We start from the raw sequence: 12,838 nt of genomic DNA on the forward strand, positions 1-12,838 counted from the left end.
CATCCAAACCGCATAGTTCAAGTTTATCAGTGAACCAAATCCAAGCATCTGTTTTGGACTTTTTGGACCGTCGGTTTTGTGCCAGAGCTAAAAGGCAAAAAAGAAAGTGTGTGTGTATGTGCGTGGGTTTGTGAGTTTATTTGAGTGAAGTCTCAGTCTCATTACAGAACAGTTAAATAGATTTATTACATTCAAATGGATATTTAAAGCTTATTTTTGACCTTGGGTTTCTCAGGCACCTGACAGGTACCTCTGTCTGCCAGCACCGAGGGCTTAGCATTTCCAACCAAGTCCTACAAGTTCAAAACATTTCAGCTTGCTGCAAAAGAACACTGAGATGCAGTGAGGAGCCATGATCTGCGCTTCCTCCGAGCACCTGTTCGCTGCAACAGCTGGGACGCCTTACAGACACCAACAAGCTGCAGCAACAGGCCTTTGCAAGTGGCTGTGGTCAGACCTGACCTATATTTGACATCAGGAATGCTGCTTGTTGTTTAACATTGTTTAACCTTTTGCTGTTTTATATTTGTACGCCTGGCCTGTTACACGCGTCAGGAAAAAGATATCCAGAATACCCAGATCAACGTCTGGCCACTGAGCATCACCAGTGACGGTTAGAAGAATGTGTTGACATTTTGTTGATATTAGTAATAAGGAAAAGATCCCTCGAGCCTCTAAGGTAACACTGCCAGCAAGCCTATCAGAGGATGCATCAGTTGCCGGCTTCAGTAAAGACGTGCACTACTGTAGGCCTCACCAGCCTCTTTGAGCCACAGAGATCATGAGCTCCTTCACAGACCTTTCGGCTACTGCTGTCCTGCTCTGACTTAAAAATACCAAGAGGGGTGAGGTAGAGAATTCAAGCCAGGGTGTTGTGTTTATACTCTGAGAGGATTAAGTTTGAGAAAGCCCTGCTCTTTCACCTCTATACTGTTCTGATAAAAGGAGAGGGACATAAAAGAAAAAGCACTCAGGGCACGTTCGTTAAGGTCCTGATTGCGAGATTAAGATATGCACGGTTATAACATTTGTAAAACCACTGTGATTCAGACTGTCTCGTTATCCAACCTCAGTATTCATCCGTGCAAATTTTTAAAAGTACATTGCAGGCATGGTGGAAATCTGGATCTCCAGCACTTTCACTGAGGCATTTTATAAGGAGAGAGATGGCGCCTGTTCGGTCTGCGAGCTCAATCTAACCACCATTTGGGCTTTTCAACTAAACAATTCCTTTTTCAGAAAACTTAATTCAGTGACGCAAGTTGACACAGAGCACAGAACAGCGCTGGTTTGCAAAACTGGCTTGGAGGAAAAGCGAACATTAAACAGCTTTCAAACTGCAAACAGTGCAACCACTGGAGCAGATCTGAGTTAAAATGCCTTGCTCAAGGGTATGCCTTCTTCCCTTCTCTATTTCAAGCAGCATCGATAGGAAAAAACCCCCAATGTGCTGACATGGAAATGAATGGACTTTGGATCAGCTTGCTAACGAGAGTCTCTGCATGTGTGAATGTTTGGAGCTGAGTAATGGGATGTAAATTTGTTTGGAGCTGTGTCATCGACAGCTGCATGCATTTTCTGCAAAACCTATTTACACTGGAGAAAAACGAGACATTCCTGTTCCTGTCCACTGAAGACCACAGCGGCATGGAGCAGCCCTCTCTGATTGTATCATAACAAACGGAGCAGAGAGAGAGAGAGAAGGGAGGGAGTAGGGTGGTGGGGTGAAGAGGTGAGAGGTAAAATGAAAAAGGGAGGAAAAGTGAGGTAGGCTTAAACAAAGAAAAACCGTGGCTGTTTGTGTGGGGGCGGTCGGAACTGAGGGGGCTGGAGATAAACGGCTGTAAGCGTCCAGACATTCAGACTAAGTGGGAATAGTCCTTTTGGCTATGACTCCAAATAGATGACTTATATCAATGGAGCGTCTCAGTGGGTTTATAAATGAGTGTGTGTGTGTGTGTCTGTGCTGATTCAACATACTGAGGAGAGTCTGACCTTAATGTGTCTGTTTACTCACTGCAGCAGTGTGTGCGTAATAGTAATGTGACTTATTTGTTACCAGTGATCTCAAGTGTTTTATTACTGTATGTTTGTGTCTGTGTGAGCATTTCTTTAGCCATGTGACTCGCAAATTTAGATCTTTATGCCCACAGCAACAACTATTGATAACAGTGGATAATGTTGTGTTTTTGTGTGTAAAAAAACAGCTTTGTGTGCAGTGCAGAATATAAAGTCCTGCCTCCAAACAAAACAAAGACTGTAAAATCATCACTTGTCTGATCAGGTCCCTCTATCACTTGTCTGATCAGATCCCTGTAATTGATGCCAAGTAATACCAGGTGTTTAGAAACTTTAACCCAGCTGAAACAAACAGCCCCCTGAGGCTGCAGAGTTTTAGCAACATTCAATTTATATTTTTCTTACACAAGAAGAGCAGCACAGTTTGGGGTTCGGTGTCTTGCTGAAGGACACTTTGGCGTGTGTGTGTGTGCGGGGTAATAAAAACCACCATTTCCGTTGGCACCGACACCGAAGTCCAATTTGTGCCTGCCTGCCTTGAGTTCGTTGCAACCCTAAGTTGACTGCAAGTTGTCTCCCGCCTTTATTTACTTGAACTTTATTTGACTAAAGTTCACCAAGGCAAAAGCAAAGCGGGTTGAATCCAAACACTTGGCATGCACACAAAAGCATGCAAACACATGTAGACACACACGCGCACACACACACACACAGCCAGAGGTGTATTTGAAAATCGGTGTGTGTGCAAACATGTGCCTAAAAATGCCCATGTACACAAACTAGTTAGTGCAAAAAGTTAGTGCTCATAAATGTAAACACTGATGTTTATGTTCTGAATTCTTACAGTGTATGAATAGCAAACAGGTTCTTATCAATTACTACTTAATTTTATCATGCACTGTTCACTATCCAAAGTTTAATTCAACACACACGTCTTATGTGCATCTGATGGTGATTTGATAGTGAGCAGATTCCTTCAGCCTCCATCTGTTCCTTCACCCCGGGGTCAGCAGAGCCGGCCAAACAGGCTTCATTAAAGGTTCATATCCAAAATATTTCATTTAGAGATAATAGTTTCCACCTGGATTTTATCAGTTAACATTGTGGAGATGTAAAGTAGATCTTTCAGAGTGTGGGGGTGGTATTAGCTTGGCAGCAGTGCCTTTAATCGACCTTTGGTTCTGGAAAATGTACATTTGAATGGTTTTCTTATTCCCCTATTTTTCATGTGACAGAGTAATACTATGGACTGTGCATTGTTTGCTGCTTTGGATTTAAAGAAAAAAACAACAAAAAAAACCCCCACTTGAAATAAAACCCATCTTGCAATCAACTGAATGGAGTAAATCCAGACCACAGTTTAAAAAAAACCCTCTAAAGCTCCTTGAATGTTTCCTTTATGTTTGTGTGCGTGGAGGTTTCTGCCCCAGATAATGTCCATCACTTGAAAACTATTACACCTAATTTATTGGAGACTGGATTGTTAACTATTAAAAACCATTCATTCTACAAACCAATCATGGTTTAGGAGACTGAATCATAAATCAGTAATTACTGGGTAGGATTTCCTTCTTTAAAACAAATGCATGGAAATTTGGAATGAAACCCTGCATTTACTGTGCTTCTTCTGAATGTCGGGCTTTGTTTTCTTACCTTAGAGATGTATGCTTTGATGCCTTCGGCCAGTTTGATGCAGGGCTCTCCAAAGAGCTGGGCCAGTTGGTCTGGGATGTCCTGGTCCTTATCCAGAGCGTTCAGTAGACTCAGGCACTTCAGCTCCTCTGTGACACCCTGGCTACGCACCTGCAGGGCAAACACACGGGGGTAGATATATTATATATATATAATATATAATATATATAATATAATATATAATATAATATAATATAATATAATATATATTTCACCCAGAGACATCAAACTAATTCGTAAAAATCCCAAATTATCTCCACAGAGAAAGTGATTAGAACTCCTCTACAGCCAGTGTAAGTCTGTGTTTCTGAACAGTGCATCTGTATGACTACTGGCAGTTACAGATATTTCAATAAATACAATTATTTATTGTATTTATTGAAATATTTGTAAGAAACACAATTATTATTTCTGATTTTGCTCTTTGATCATGTCCATCAACTCCCATCAGTGCATGTAAATGTCTGATTTTTGCAGCATCTGTGAGTGTGGTGCACATTTCCTTAAACATGGCTTCACTCTTGAAACCTAACTGTCCTTGGGGAGTGTATATTTGTCTTGAACTGACTTGTAGAAACAAAGAGAAAATGAAAGTCTCAGAAACCGGGACTGAAACAACCTGACACCAAATGTGACCGAAACATTTTTGGCACAGACAGAGGGCTGGATCACTTCGCTGTAACACAACTGCTTACGTAACAACACTGAACGCATGCATGGTTGGGCTGAAAGCTTTCTCCCGAAGTGAACCAAACCGGCATACCTAAGTAGAGAGCGCGCTCGTATCGAGACTTTTAATAAGAGACAATTAAGTGAACAATTCCTGTGGGGCCAAAGGGGAAATTGTTTCTTCTGCTGCGCCTCCTGTTTGGCAGCAACTTCCACCTCTGATGAGAAATGTTTTTAATGTAATTTTGGTCAACATGGGTCGAATGAGACATCTTTGGGAACTAAAATGCAAAGAAAAGCTTTCAGGCTGTGGAGTTATGTACAACAAGTATGTGTGTGTGTGTGTGTGTGTGTGTGCATAACTTTCAGGGAGGTTGTCAGCGTCACGGTCTGAAGGCCCTGCTAATGACTCTATAACAAGCCCTGGTGAGCAGAGACAGATTACAGAGCTGCACCCCTTCACTCCGGTTTTTTATTTTTATTAATTTCTTTCCGCTTGACCCTCGTTTTCTAATGAAACTCATTCCCTTTGTTTTCTTTCTCTGTGGTTTCCTTCTCCAATTATCATATTCTTTCCCCCATTATTCCCTCTCTCAGCGACACTGTTGATGTTGATGCATGAGTAGATCTCCCTGTTCTTAGTGAAGATAGCAATGTGTCTGTGTGTGTGTCTAACTGTGTCTGAGAGCGTAAATGAGTTCAAACGAAGCGGGAAGGACAGGGCACTTGCGGGAAAAGCTAGAGTTCTTTGAAAAGAAATGGGGCCGCAGCTCAACGGTCTCAACATGTTGCCTGTTCCAGAAAAGGATGACTCATGTCTTCAGTGGCTTCACGTTTGGGGACAAATCAGATTGAGTTAAATTAGACGCACAAGTCCTTGTTCCAGTCGGTCCACGTTCTGGTTACAACACTGGATCTTGATTTACGTTAACTGATTTGTCTGAGTGCATAAAGCTACAAGGTCCAGCACTGGAGGCCAGCTTCAGTTTTTTTTTTTAACTTTCCTGAAAAACCTCAAAATTATGTGACATGATGTCAGTAAACTACCCACAACATGCTCAAGCATGAATCAAAAATGTTTTTGAGGCTTTCTAGCAAAAGGAATGAGAAAGACGAAAATATCTAACTTCGAAAAGTCCAGTTTTCTCTGCAGGAGACTGGATCTATTTGTTCTCAGGCATCGTACTTGAATAAATGTACTTAGTGCCAAACTGAAGCTGTGGCTTCCGTCATGTATATTCATGCTTTGCTCATTGTCTTTCAGCATTGTGATGAGAGAAAAGGAAGCATAGTAGGTCATCATCGCTCATCTGCATACAATCAGGACACATCCCAACAAAAACCGCTGACAGTGAATTCTGTGCAGAGACAGTTTGACTGTCGTGAGCGAGTGTGTGATGACAGCTAGCACTGGCAGAAGTGTCGGGGAGGTTCAAACATGCATGACTGGATCTGAGCTTCGCTCAGCGCAACAAACAGAGAGAAAGTCAGCTTGGTTTCTTTCTGGCGCCTCTGCCAAAACACACTCCCCGGCTTCACGGTTCTGCATGAAGGATTAATTGTTATTGAGGAGTGTCTTTGTATATGAGAATAAAAGGTTAGATTCAGTTGTGTACGTGCATGTAGGGCGGTGTGTTTCTGCGTGTGTGTCTGCACGTGTGTGTGTCCATTAAGCTTTGACAGGGCTGCTAGGGAGTGTTTGATCCACTATGGGAAACAGTCTTATCCATGTTAGCCAGCAGATAAAGTTTATACACATCACTGCACTGAGCTGAAAACAAGATTAAAAGAAGCTCTTCTGGTCCATTAGTGTAAAGAGACAAGGCCAGAGGCTAAATCAAGCTATGCACTGGGACGTTATCGCCACATTAATGTAATATACTATATACTCACTAGATAATTTGATTTCTGAGAGTTTTAGAAGTTCATTACGTAGATATCATGCACACAAAGTCAGAAAACCATATTTCCACCTCTTATTTCATCTGTCATTGAGTCCAGCTTTCTTTGCTGCAGTTTCGTGTTTCACTGCTAAAATTTGATTTGGTATTTGGATTTGGTTTCCTCTGCTGTGCACGGCTTCCTGCCAGTTTTGGCACCAGTCATCCAAATAAGGCAAATCAACATAATTTCGCTCAGGGGATGAGAACATTAGGACGGTGCTGGCAAACATCAAGCCCATTTGAGTTTATCACACATCACTGAGAGAGTTAGGGCTCAGAGAAACTCGTTTAATGTCAGAATTTATGTTCGCTCATTTAAAGATATGCAAAGTTTCCTCTCTCAGCAGTTGTTTCTGCATTCGAGTGAAATGTAATGGCGCTCCTCCACACCAAACAGTCTGGACGTCAGCACCACCACTGACAGAGCCAAACTGATTCTTCCTCCTTCCAAGTTTGGTCTCCCTGAACGGTCTTTTCCTTCAATTTTCATCAGCTTTTCTGATCCTACCAGCTGCCGGGAGCCAAATCGTGCAGCTCTGCTGGCCTGTTGTGGCTGCAGGTCGTCTTTCATTCCTCTCACATGACTGTTCTCTTACATCGTCCTCTCATTGATTCGCATCATAACAATATTCTTTGCTCCTTCTGAAGAGAAGGAACTGGAATGAGATCTTCATATAAGTGGTGTTATCTGTTATTTCCTGTACTCATTGTGTTTGTGGTTTAGCAAACACCGTTGGAAAGCAGAGAGGAAAATGTGAGAGATTTTCTAGGCCAGTATGGACATGCATGCCTCCAGAGATGGGGGACTCAGCCTTTGCACCATTACCGTGCCCCGGGAGCATGCAACTGGAGCTGCTCCACAGAACGGTTGGAAGAAGACCTGCCCCCCCAACGCCCCCCCCCCCCGTCCTGATCGCTCCTTTGACAGCAGCGTGTCTCTGCCAAATCCACACTCCTTACTGTCAAATCCCAAGACTGCAAAACAGGCCCTGTTAACAGAACAACAAACTGACTGGCTGTTAGAAGTGTAAACCCTGGCATCTTCTTTTTGTTTTTATAGAAATGACTAATTGCTAATTACTAATTAATTGATTGATTACTTTTAATTTCTAGATAACGGCTTAAGGAGGATTTGTATTCTTAGTATCAGCCCATAGTCTGCTGCTTTGCAGTTGTGCTGTTCTTTTATAAAAATGCACTTCACTCCTCTCAGAGGGCAGATTTCCTTTTTTGGCCAGTAACTCTTAAATTCTGGTCCCTGTGCTCTCGTCCCCTAAGCGGCGTATTTTCTCGGTGTGTTGACATCGATGACTCGTCCTTCCCTTGGCTCCTGAGCAGTGCGTCCGCCGGGGGCGCTCGGCAGACAAACGCAGGGTAACACATGCTAAAAACATTTGTGACACACACAAGAACTGATGTAACTCTCTGTTGTGTTGTTAAACTAAGCTGAATAACGATTGATGATCTTGGATCGGGTGTCAAAGGAAAAGAGAAGTGGGTGAGAGCGTCTGTAAATATGTCTCAGTGGACATTACCAGTGACAGATGAGGGACTTTACTCAAAGGAATAAGCTACAAATTACACTCTACTAGTATAATGTTTTGGTATCAGTTCTCTAACTAATATACTGCATTGGAGCCTGTATTAAAAATGCTTTAAAATATAATAATTATAATATAAAACTAACTATAATAACTAATTACTGAGAGTGTTTGCTGGACATTTTTTTTTTTTTTGTGATGCGACTGCAGAGCCGCCAAAGCCAAAAGAGAAAAACGTTAGAAAATGTTTCTCAGACTGTCAGAATGTTATTTCAGGACTTTGAACCTGAACTCTAATAATTTATAACTAATCACTGTTCTCTAGATACAAGAGCTAAACTGGGATAATCCCTGTTGGTCTGCTTTTGGAAATCATCATCGCTTCAGCAAGAGGAAACACACACACACATCCACATATTTTCTGAATGATCAATGCGCTTTTTATCCTTTCTCAGCCAGAAGACATGTGGTCTCTCGTGGCTGTCCATACTGAATTGGATGACTGGGCTCCAGAGAGAGCGACAGAGAGAGGAAGGGTCCAGGCTGACATAGCTCCTGTGATCCTGATTCCGACTCTCTCAGGAAGCAGCGAACAATGCTCCTCTGTTCCCTCCCTGTGTGAGTGTATGAGTGTGTGTCAGTGCATGTACATATGTATTACGTGTGTGTATCCGTGTGTGTGGCCTCCCCTGAGTGTGTGTGTGTGTGTTTGGCTGGCCCTTGCTGGACACCAAACCCTGAAAAGAATATCTCAGAGGGCCACTTGGAAACCTGGCTACAATTTTGTGTGTGTGTGTGGGTGTGCGTGTGTGTGTGTGTGTGTGTGTGTGTATGTGTGTGTGTGTGTGTGTGTGTGTGCATGTGCGTGATGGTCTGGGAGTTCCTTGGCAGTCCAAAACTCTCATTTGAAGGGATTAGGAAGAGGAGAAGGCGGCCACGTAACTCAAATCCAGCAGGTCAGAGGTCTGGACTAAGCGTGTGTGTGTGTGCGTGTGTGTGTGTGCGTGTATGTGTGCGCTCGTTGGGGGATGAACAGCTAACACAGAGGCAAGGACAGGGAGAGAGCTGGCTGTATTTCAGTACACTTTCTCTGCTTTGCAATAAAACAGACAAGACAGAGAGCAGGGCGAAATAACAGCTGAGACCTCGCTAGAAGTGCCACTGCGCATAAATCACTTTACCCAAACACAGAGGCAGGGAGATACACAAGTGCAGAGGTGAAATAAAACACACTGAGCATACAGCACGGTGGAACCAGCTTCATCATGTTGAGTTACACCCCTGCTGTGTAAACAATGGCCTTTGCATTAAGTGTCTGAAGGAGTAAAGCATTCTAGCAGGTTTTAGGTGGAATTGGCAGAGATATACACAACCGTGTATCATTACAAATTATGGTCAAGCTGATCTGTGACATTAAGCAGGGGTCTGGGGAGGCACTGTTGTTGGGTCTTTCACATTCTTATTTGGGGGGATATTGCAGAGGATGTATCCCCTGACTACCGACAGCTGTTAAAAATAGCAACAGAAACATGATCACGGAGATCGACAGAGCTGTACAGCTTGTTGTAAGGTGAATTACAGAAATAACAACAGGAAAATTGTTAACTGCTTCTAGCAACTTCAGGCTGATTATCAGGATAATTACAGCCACATAATACATTTTAATGTTGTTGAGCTGTAAACAGCAGCAGCTATATCTTTCAAAGTAATGAGACCTGCAGAAAAAATAAACACCAGTCCATTGTAATTATTATCAGGTGGGTGTGCTGGTGATTTATGACCTTTGCACTTAAGCAACACTTATTTGACTGTTAAGATGAGCCTTTGGCAAATGAGTTTGGCTCTTCATCTGCACTCAGGCACCTTTACTCTTTCTTTAGCTGAAACTGGCCCAAAGCAATCGTTAAAAACTGCAGTGCCTCAACCAGGAGAGTCAAATATGAGCAACAGGCTTCTGGTATCTGTGTGCACTTTGTGTACAAGGGTGAGAATGAGTTAGTTTAAGTCTTTTATGTGTACATACACGTGTGTTTATGTACTTGCCTTAAAGCATGTGTGCATGCAGGGGTTTATATTCATGATTTGTGAAGGTATTTAATATGAATGCGTGCGTATGGGTGCAGGTTTATGTGCAGCCTGAGTGCGTGTGTGACTTTATCATCCCTTCAGGGCTCTGGTGTATCTGGCAGATGGCCAGGGTGGTGCTGACATTGATTTATTTGTTAAAGCTCTGTTTAATGACCAACAGCCTTCTCAGCAATCTGTCACGTTAAAGAGCAGACACAAAGCAGTTTTTGATTGCTTACCATACACAAAGGTGTTTATGAGGAAAAAGTAAAAGCCATTTTGATTATGAACAGTGGATAAACTCTGCGTTTCTACCTCACTCGGCGGTGAAGTCCAAGTTTTTGTCTGCGGTGAAAAGACAGACACTCCCCCACAGGAGGTCTGCCAGACCCCAGCACACATACAGAACAGCTTTAGGTTGAGCGTATTGAAACTCTGTGCCAAAAGCACAATCATTAGCGGATTGGTGGAACAGAAACCGCTGTTTTTAACAAGGGTTCACGCAACCACATGCGTCCTCGCCTCACATGCAAGCATCACTCTGCTTATTTGTCTCAGGCAAAGAGGGAGACATTTTAAAGGTATCCAGTGAAAATGTGTATTAACCTAGCTAATGACAGTGAATACTGTGGGTTGAACTCTACATACCGATGTCAGGCTAAAAATCTAAATGCAGGCTGTAGTCTCTGAACAACTAAGACTACGGCTTTGATTACTATTACAGAACAACTCAGAGTCAGAGTCAGGGATCAATAAGATATCATGGCAGCCATTACATTTCAATCACAGTCTTTCCAGAAACTCACAGGGATTACTTTTCTTTAGCCACAAAATCACTTTCCAATCCCGCCTCTTTGAACTCTGACTTTAATGAGTATCTATTTAGCTGAAAGCTTTAATGCAACCTTCAACAAAACTGCCCCTGATTGCAGCTCTCAGGGTCATTTTGAAATGATGAGGGAGGTCTTTCAATCACCACACACAATCAAGGAACAGAAATTCCTGTTGGTGACATAACGTGCAGTGAACCTTTTCCAAATCCTATCTGCCTACTGGCAAAATTATTCTGTATTTGAGAAGAGCCATCAAAAAAAACAACAACTCCATCATCCATCACTAAGGCTGCATTTAAGGCTCAAGAGTTCACAGTGTGACATGTTATGAATTCTTTTAAATCATAGCAAACAAACCAGATTATATACACGTTAGACAGTACAAAACATGAAAACTTTTCATATGGTTCACAAACTTCAAAACCAAAGCAGGCCTCCGTCTGCTTCTGCTTAGAGGCATTAAGGCTGTTCAGTGTGCGTTTGCCACGGGGTGGACTACTTTCTATTGGGATGGTAAATGTTGAAAGTGACCTAATGTGTGCTCTCCGCCTCTGCATGTGCTAACAGGTAATTGTTTTACTTGTGAGCCATGATGCAATGCATGCATGCACCTTTGCGTGTTTGCGTTTAAGCATTCGTGTACTTGTGTGTGTGCGAGTGCCAGTGTTCGTGATAGTGCACGCAGCCCCACAGCAAGACAGCCGATTACCACTCCCAGTCTTTGCGTGTGGAACTATGACCTCTCTTTGTCAGTTTTGCTGTTTTGGATTCCATCCAGTTTAAATAAAGTTTAAAGACATACAAAAGCTGGGTGGACCTGCCTGCAGATATTTTGGTCCTTTATGTCTTTCTTTTTACCTTCCTCGTCCCTTAAAACAATCGAGAATGTTGCTGCTTCGATAAAAACAGTTGTAAAGATTAGTTGCGATAAAGATACAGACTTTATTGAACTTCATCTGGGGTGTGAACTGTCTTATCTAAGTTAGTGGCATTGAGAAATGAAGTCCATAAACTTTTGCTTTGGTTCCAAGGGTTAAGTTTCTGGTTCTCGTCATCTGGCCGAGAACAAGAGAGAGAAAAAGAAAGAGAGGGAAAAAAAGACGGAAGATGAGAGAAGTAAAGGAAAGAGAGCAAGAGAAAGAGAAAGAGCAAGAAGAGGTCAGGAGTTTCCAGTTTGTCTCAGTCACCTGTTCACACATACCAACAGACATGCTTCAGGCGACTGGGAGCTGATGTGATAGAGACAGAAAGACAGAGAATTAAAGGAAAAGGGAGTAAGCGGCGTTCAGAGACTGGATCTTCTCAATTATACATGACTATGGATGTCTGCATAATTCAGTCTTATCTCACAGAAAAGCAAAACTGAGGCTACATTCAGGCGAGTCAATCATTTCCCAGTTTATCACCAGGAAGTTGCCCTTATATAGGTGATAAGTATCAACTGAACTGAAATGTGATGCTTATCTTCAGCACATGATCGAGAATTGGCAAACAGTGTGCCAGGTTAATGGTAAATATTTCTAATGACTGTTAGTTTCCTGTAATGCCCTGCGAATGACACAGTGGTCACAAGATATTTCCTGGCTCCACAAATTGACAACAATGACATGAATCCTTGTCTCGTGAATCGTACTGGCACACGGTGAATTATGGGATATTGACGGCCACAAAGGAAACATTGGTTGTGTTCCCTAAAGTCAGGGAAAGGCCTGCGTCTATTAGTCCATTTGGACCCGTTGGTGCATTATCACTAACATGAGCTGTCTGGAAATGTGGACTTGCGATGCAGCTGGTGATTTAAAATGGATCTAATTGTTGCTACGTGACAACCAGTCTAAATCAGACAAACAGCTGGAGATCATTTGTTTTCCTGGTGTTTATTCTTACCTGAAGTAACCTCGGATTATTTAGCTGTTGCTCTGATAAGCTAAACAACCACTTCAGCAAATCTGTTTCATGCAATTAAGGCTAAATTCAGGATCAGGCTTTCCATGACTAAATCATTTCACTGTGGGTTGTGTTTGGGAAAATTAAAGTGAAGAAAATGATAAAACTGCAAACAAACTCAGGTTTA

At 42.4% G+C, this 12,838-nt stretch overlaps 1 protein-coding gene across 1 annotated transcript in view; it reads right to left on the reverse strand.

Moving 5' to 3' along the window:
• Window positions 1-12,838, reverse strand: part of tnfsf10l (TNF superfamily member 10, like) — a 46,901-nt gene that overhangs the window by 23,285 nt on the left and 10,778 nt on the right. The window contains exon 2 of the mRNA XM_041031154.1: window positions 3,673-3,822. Coding sequence (XP_040887088.1) covers window positions 3,673-3,822 — 150 coding nt within the window. The remainder of the gene's footprint in view (window positions 1-3,672; window positions 3,823-12,838) is intronic.

The sequence above is a fragment of the Toxotes jaculatrix genome, chromosome 23 (genome assembly GCF_017976425.1).
Source record: "Toxotes jaculatrix isolate fToxJac2 chromosome 23, fToxJac2.pri, whole genome shotgun sequence".
Lineage (NCBI taxonomy): Eukaryota > Metazoa > Chordata > Actinopteri > Toxotidae > Toxotes > Toxotes jaculatrix.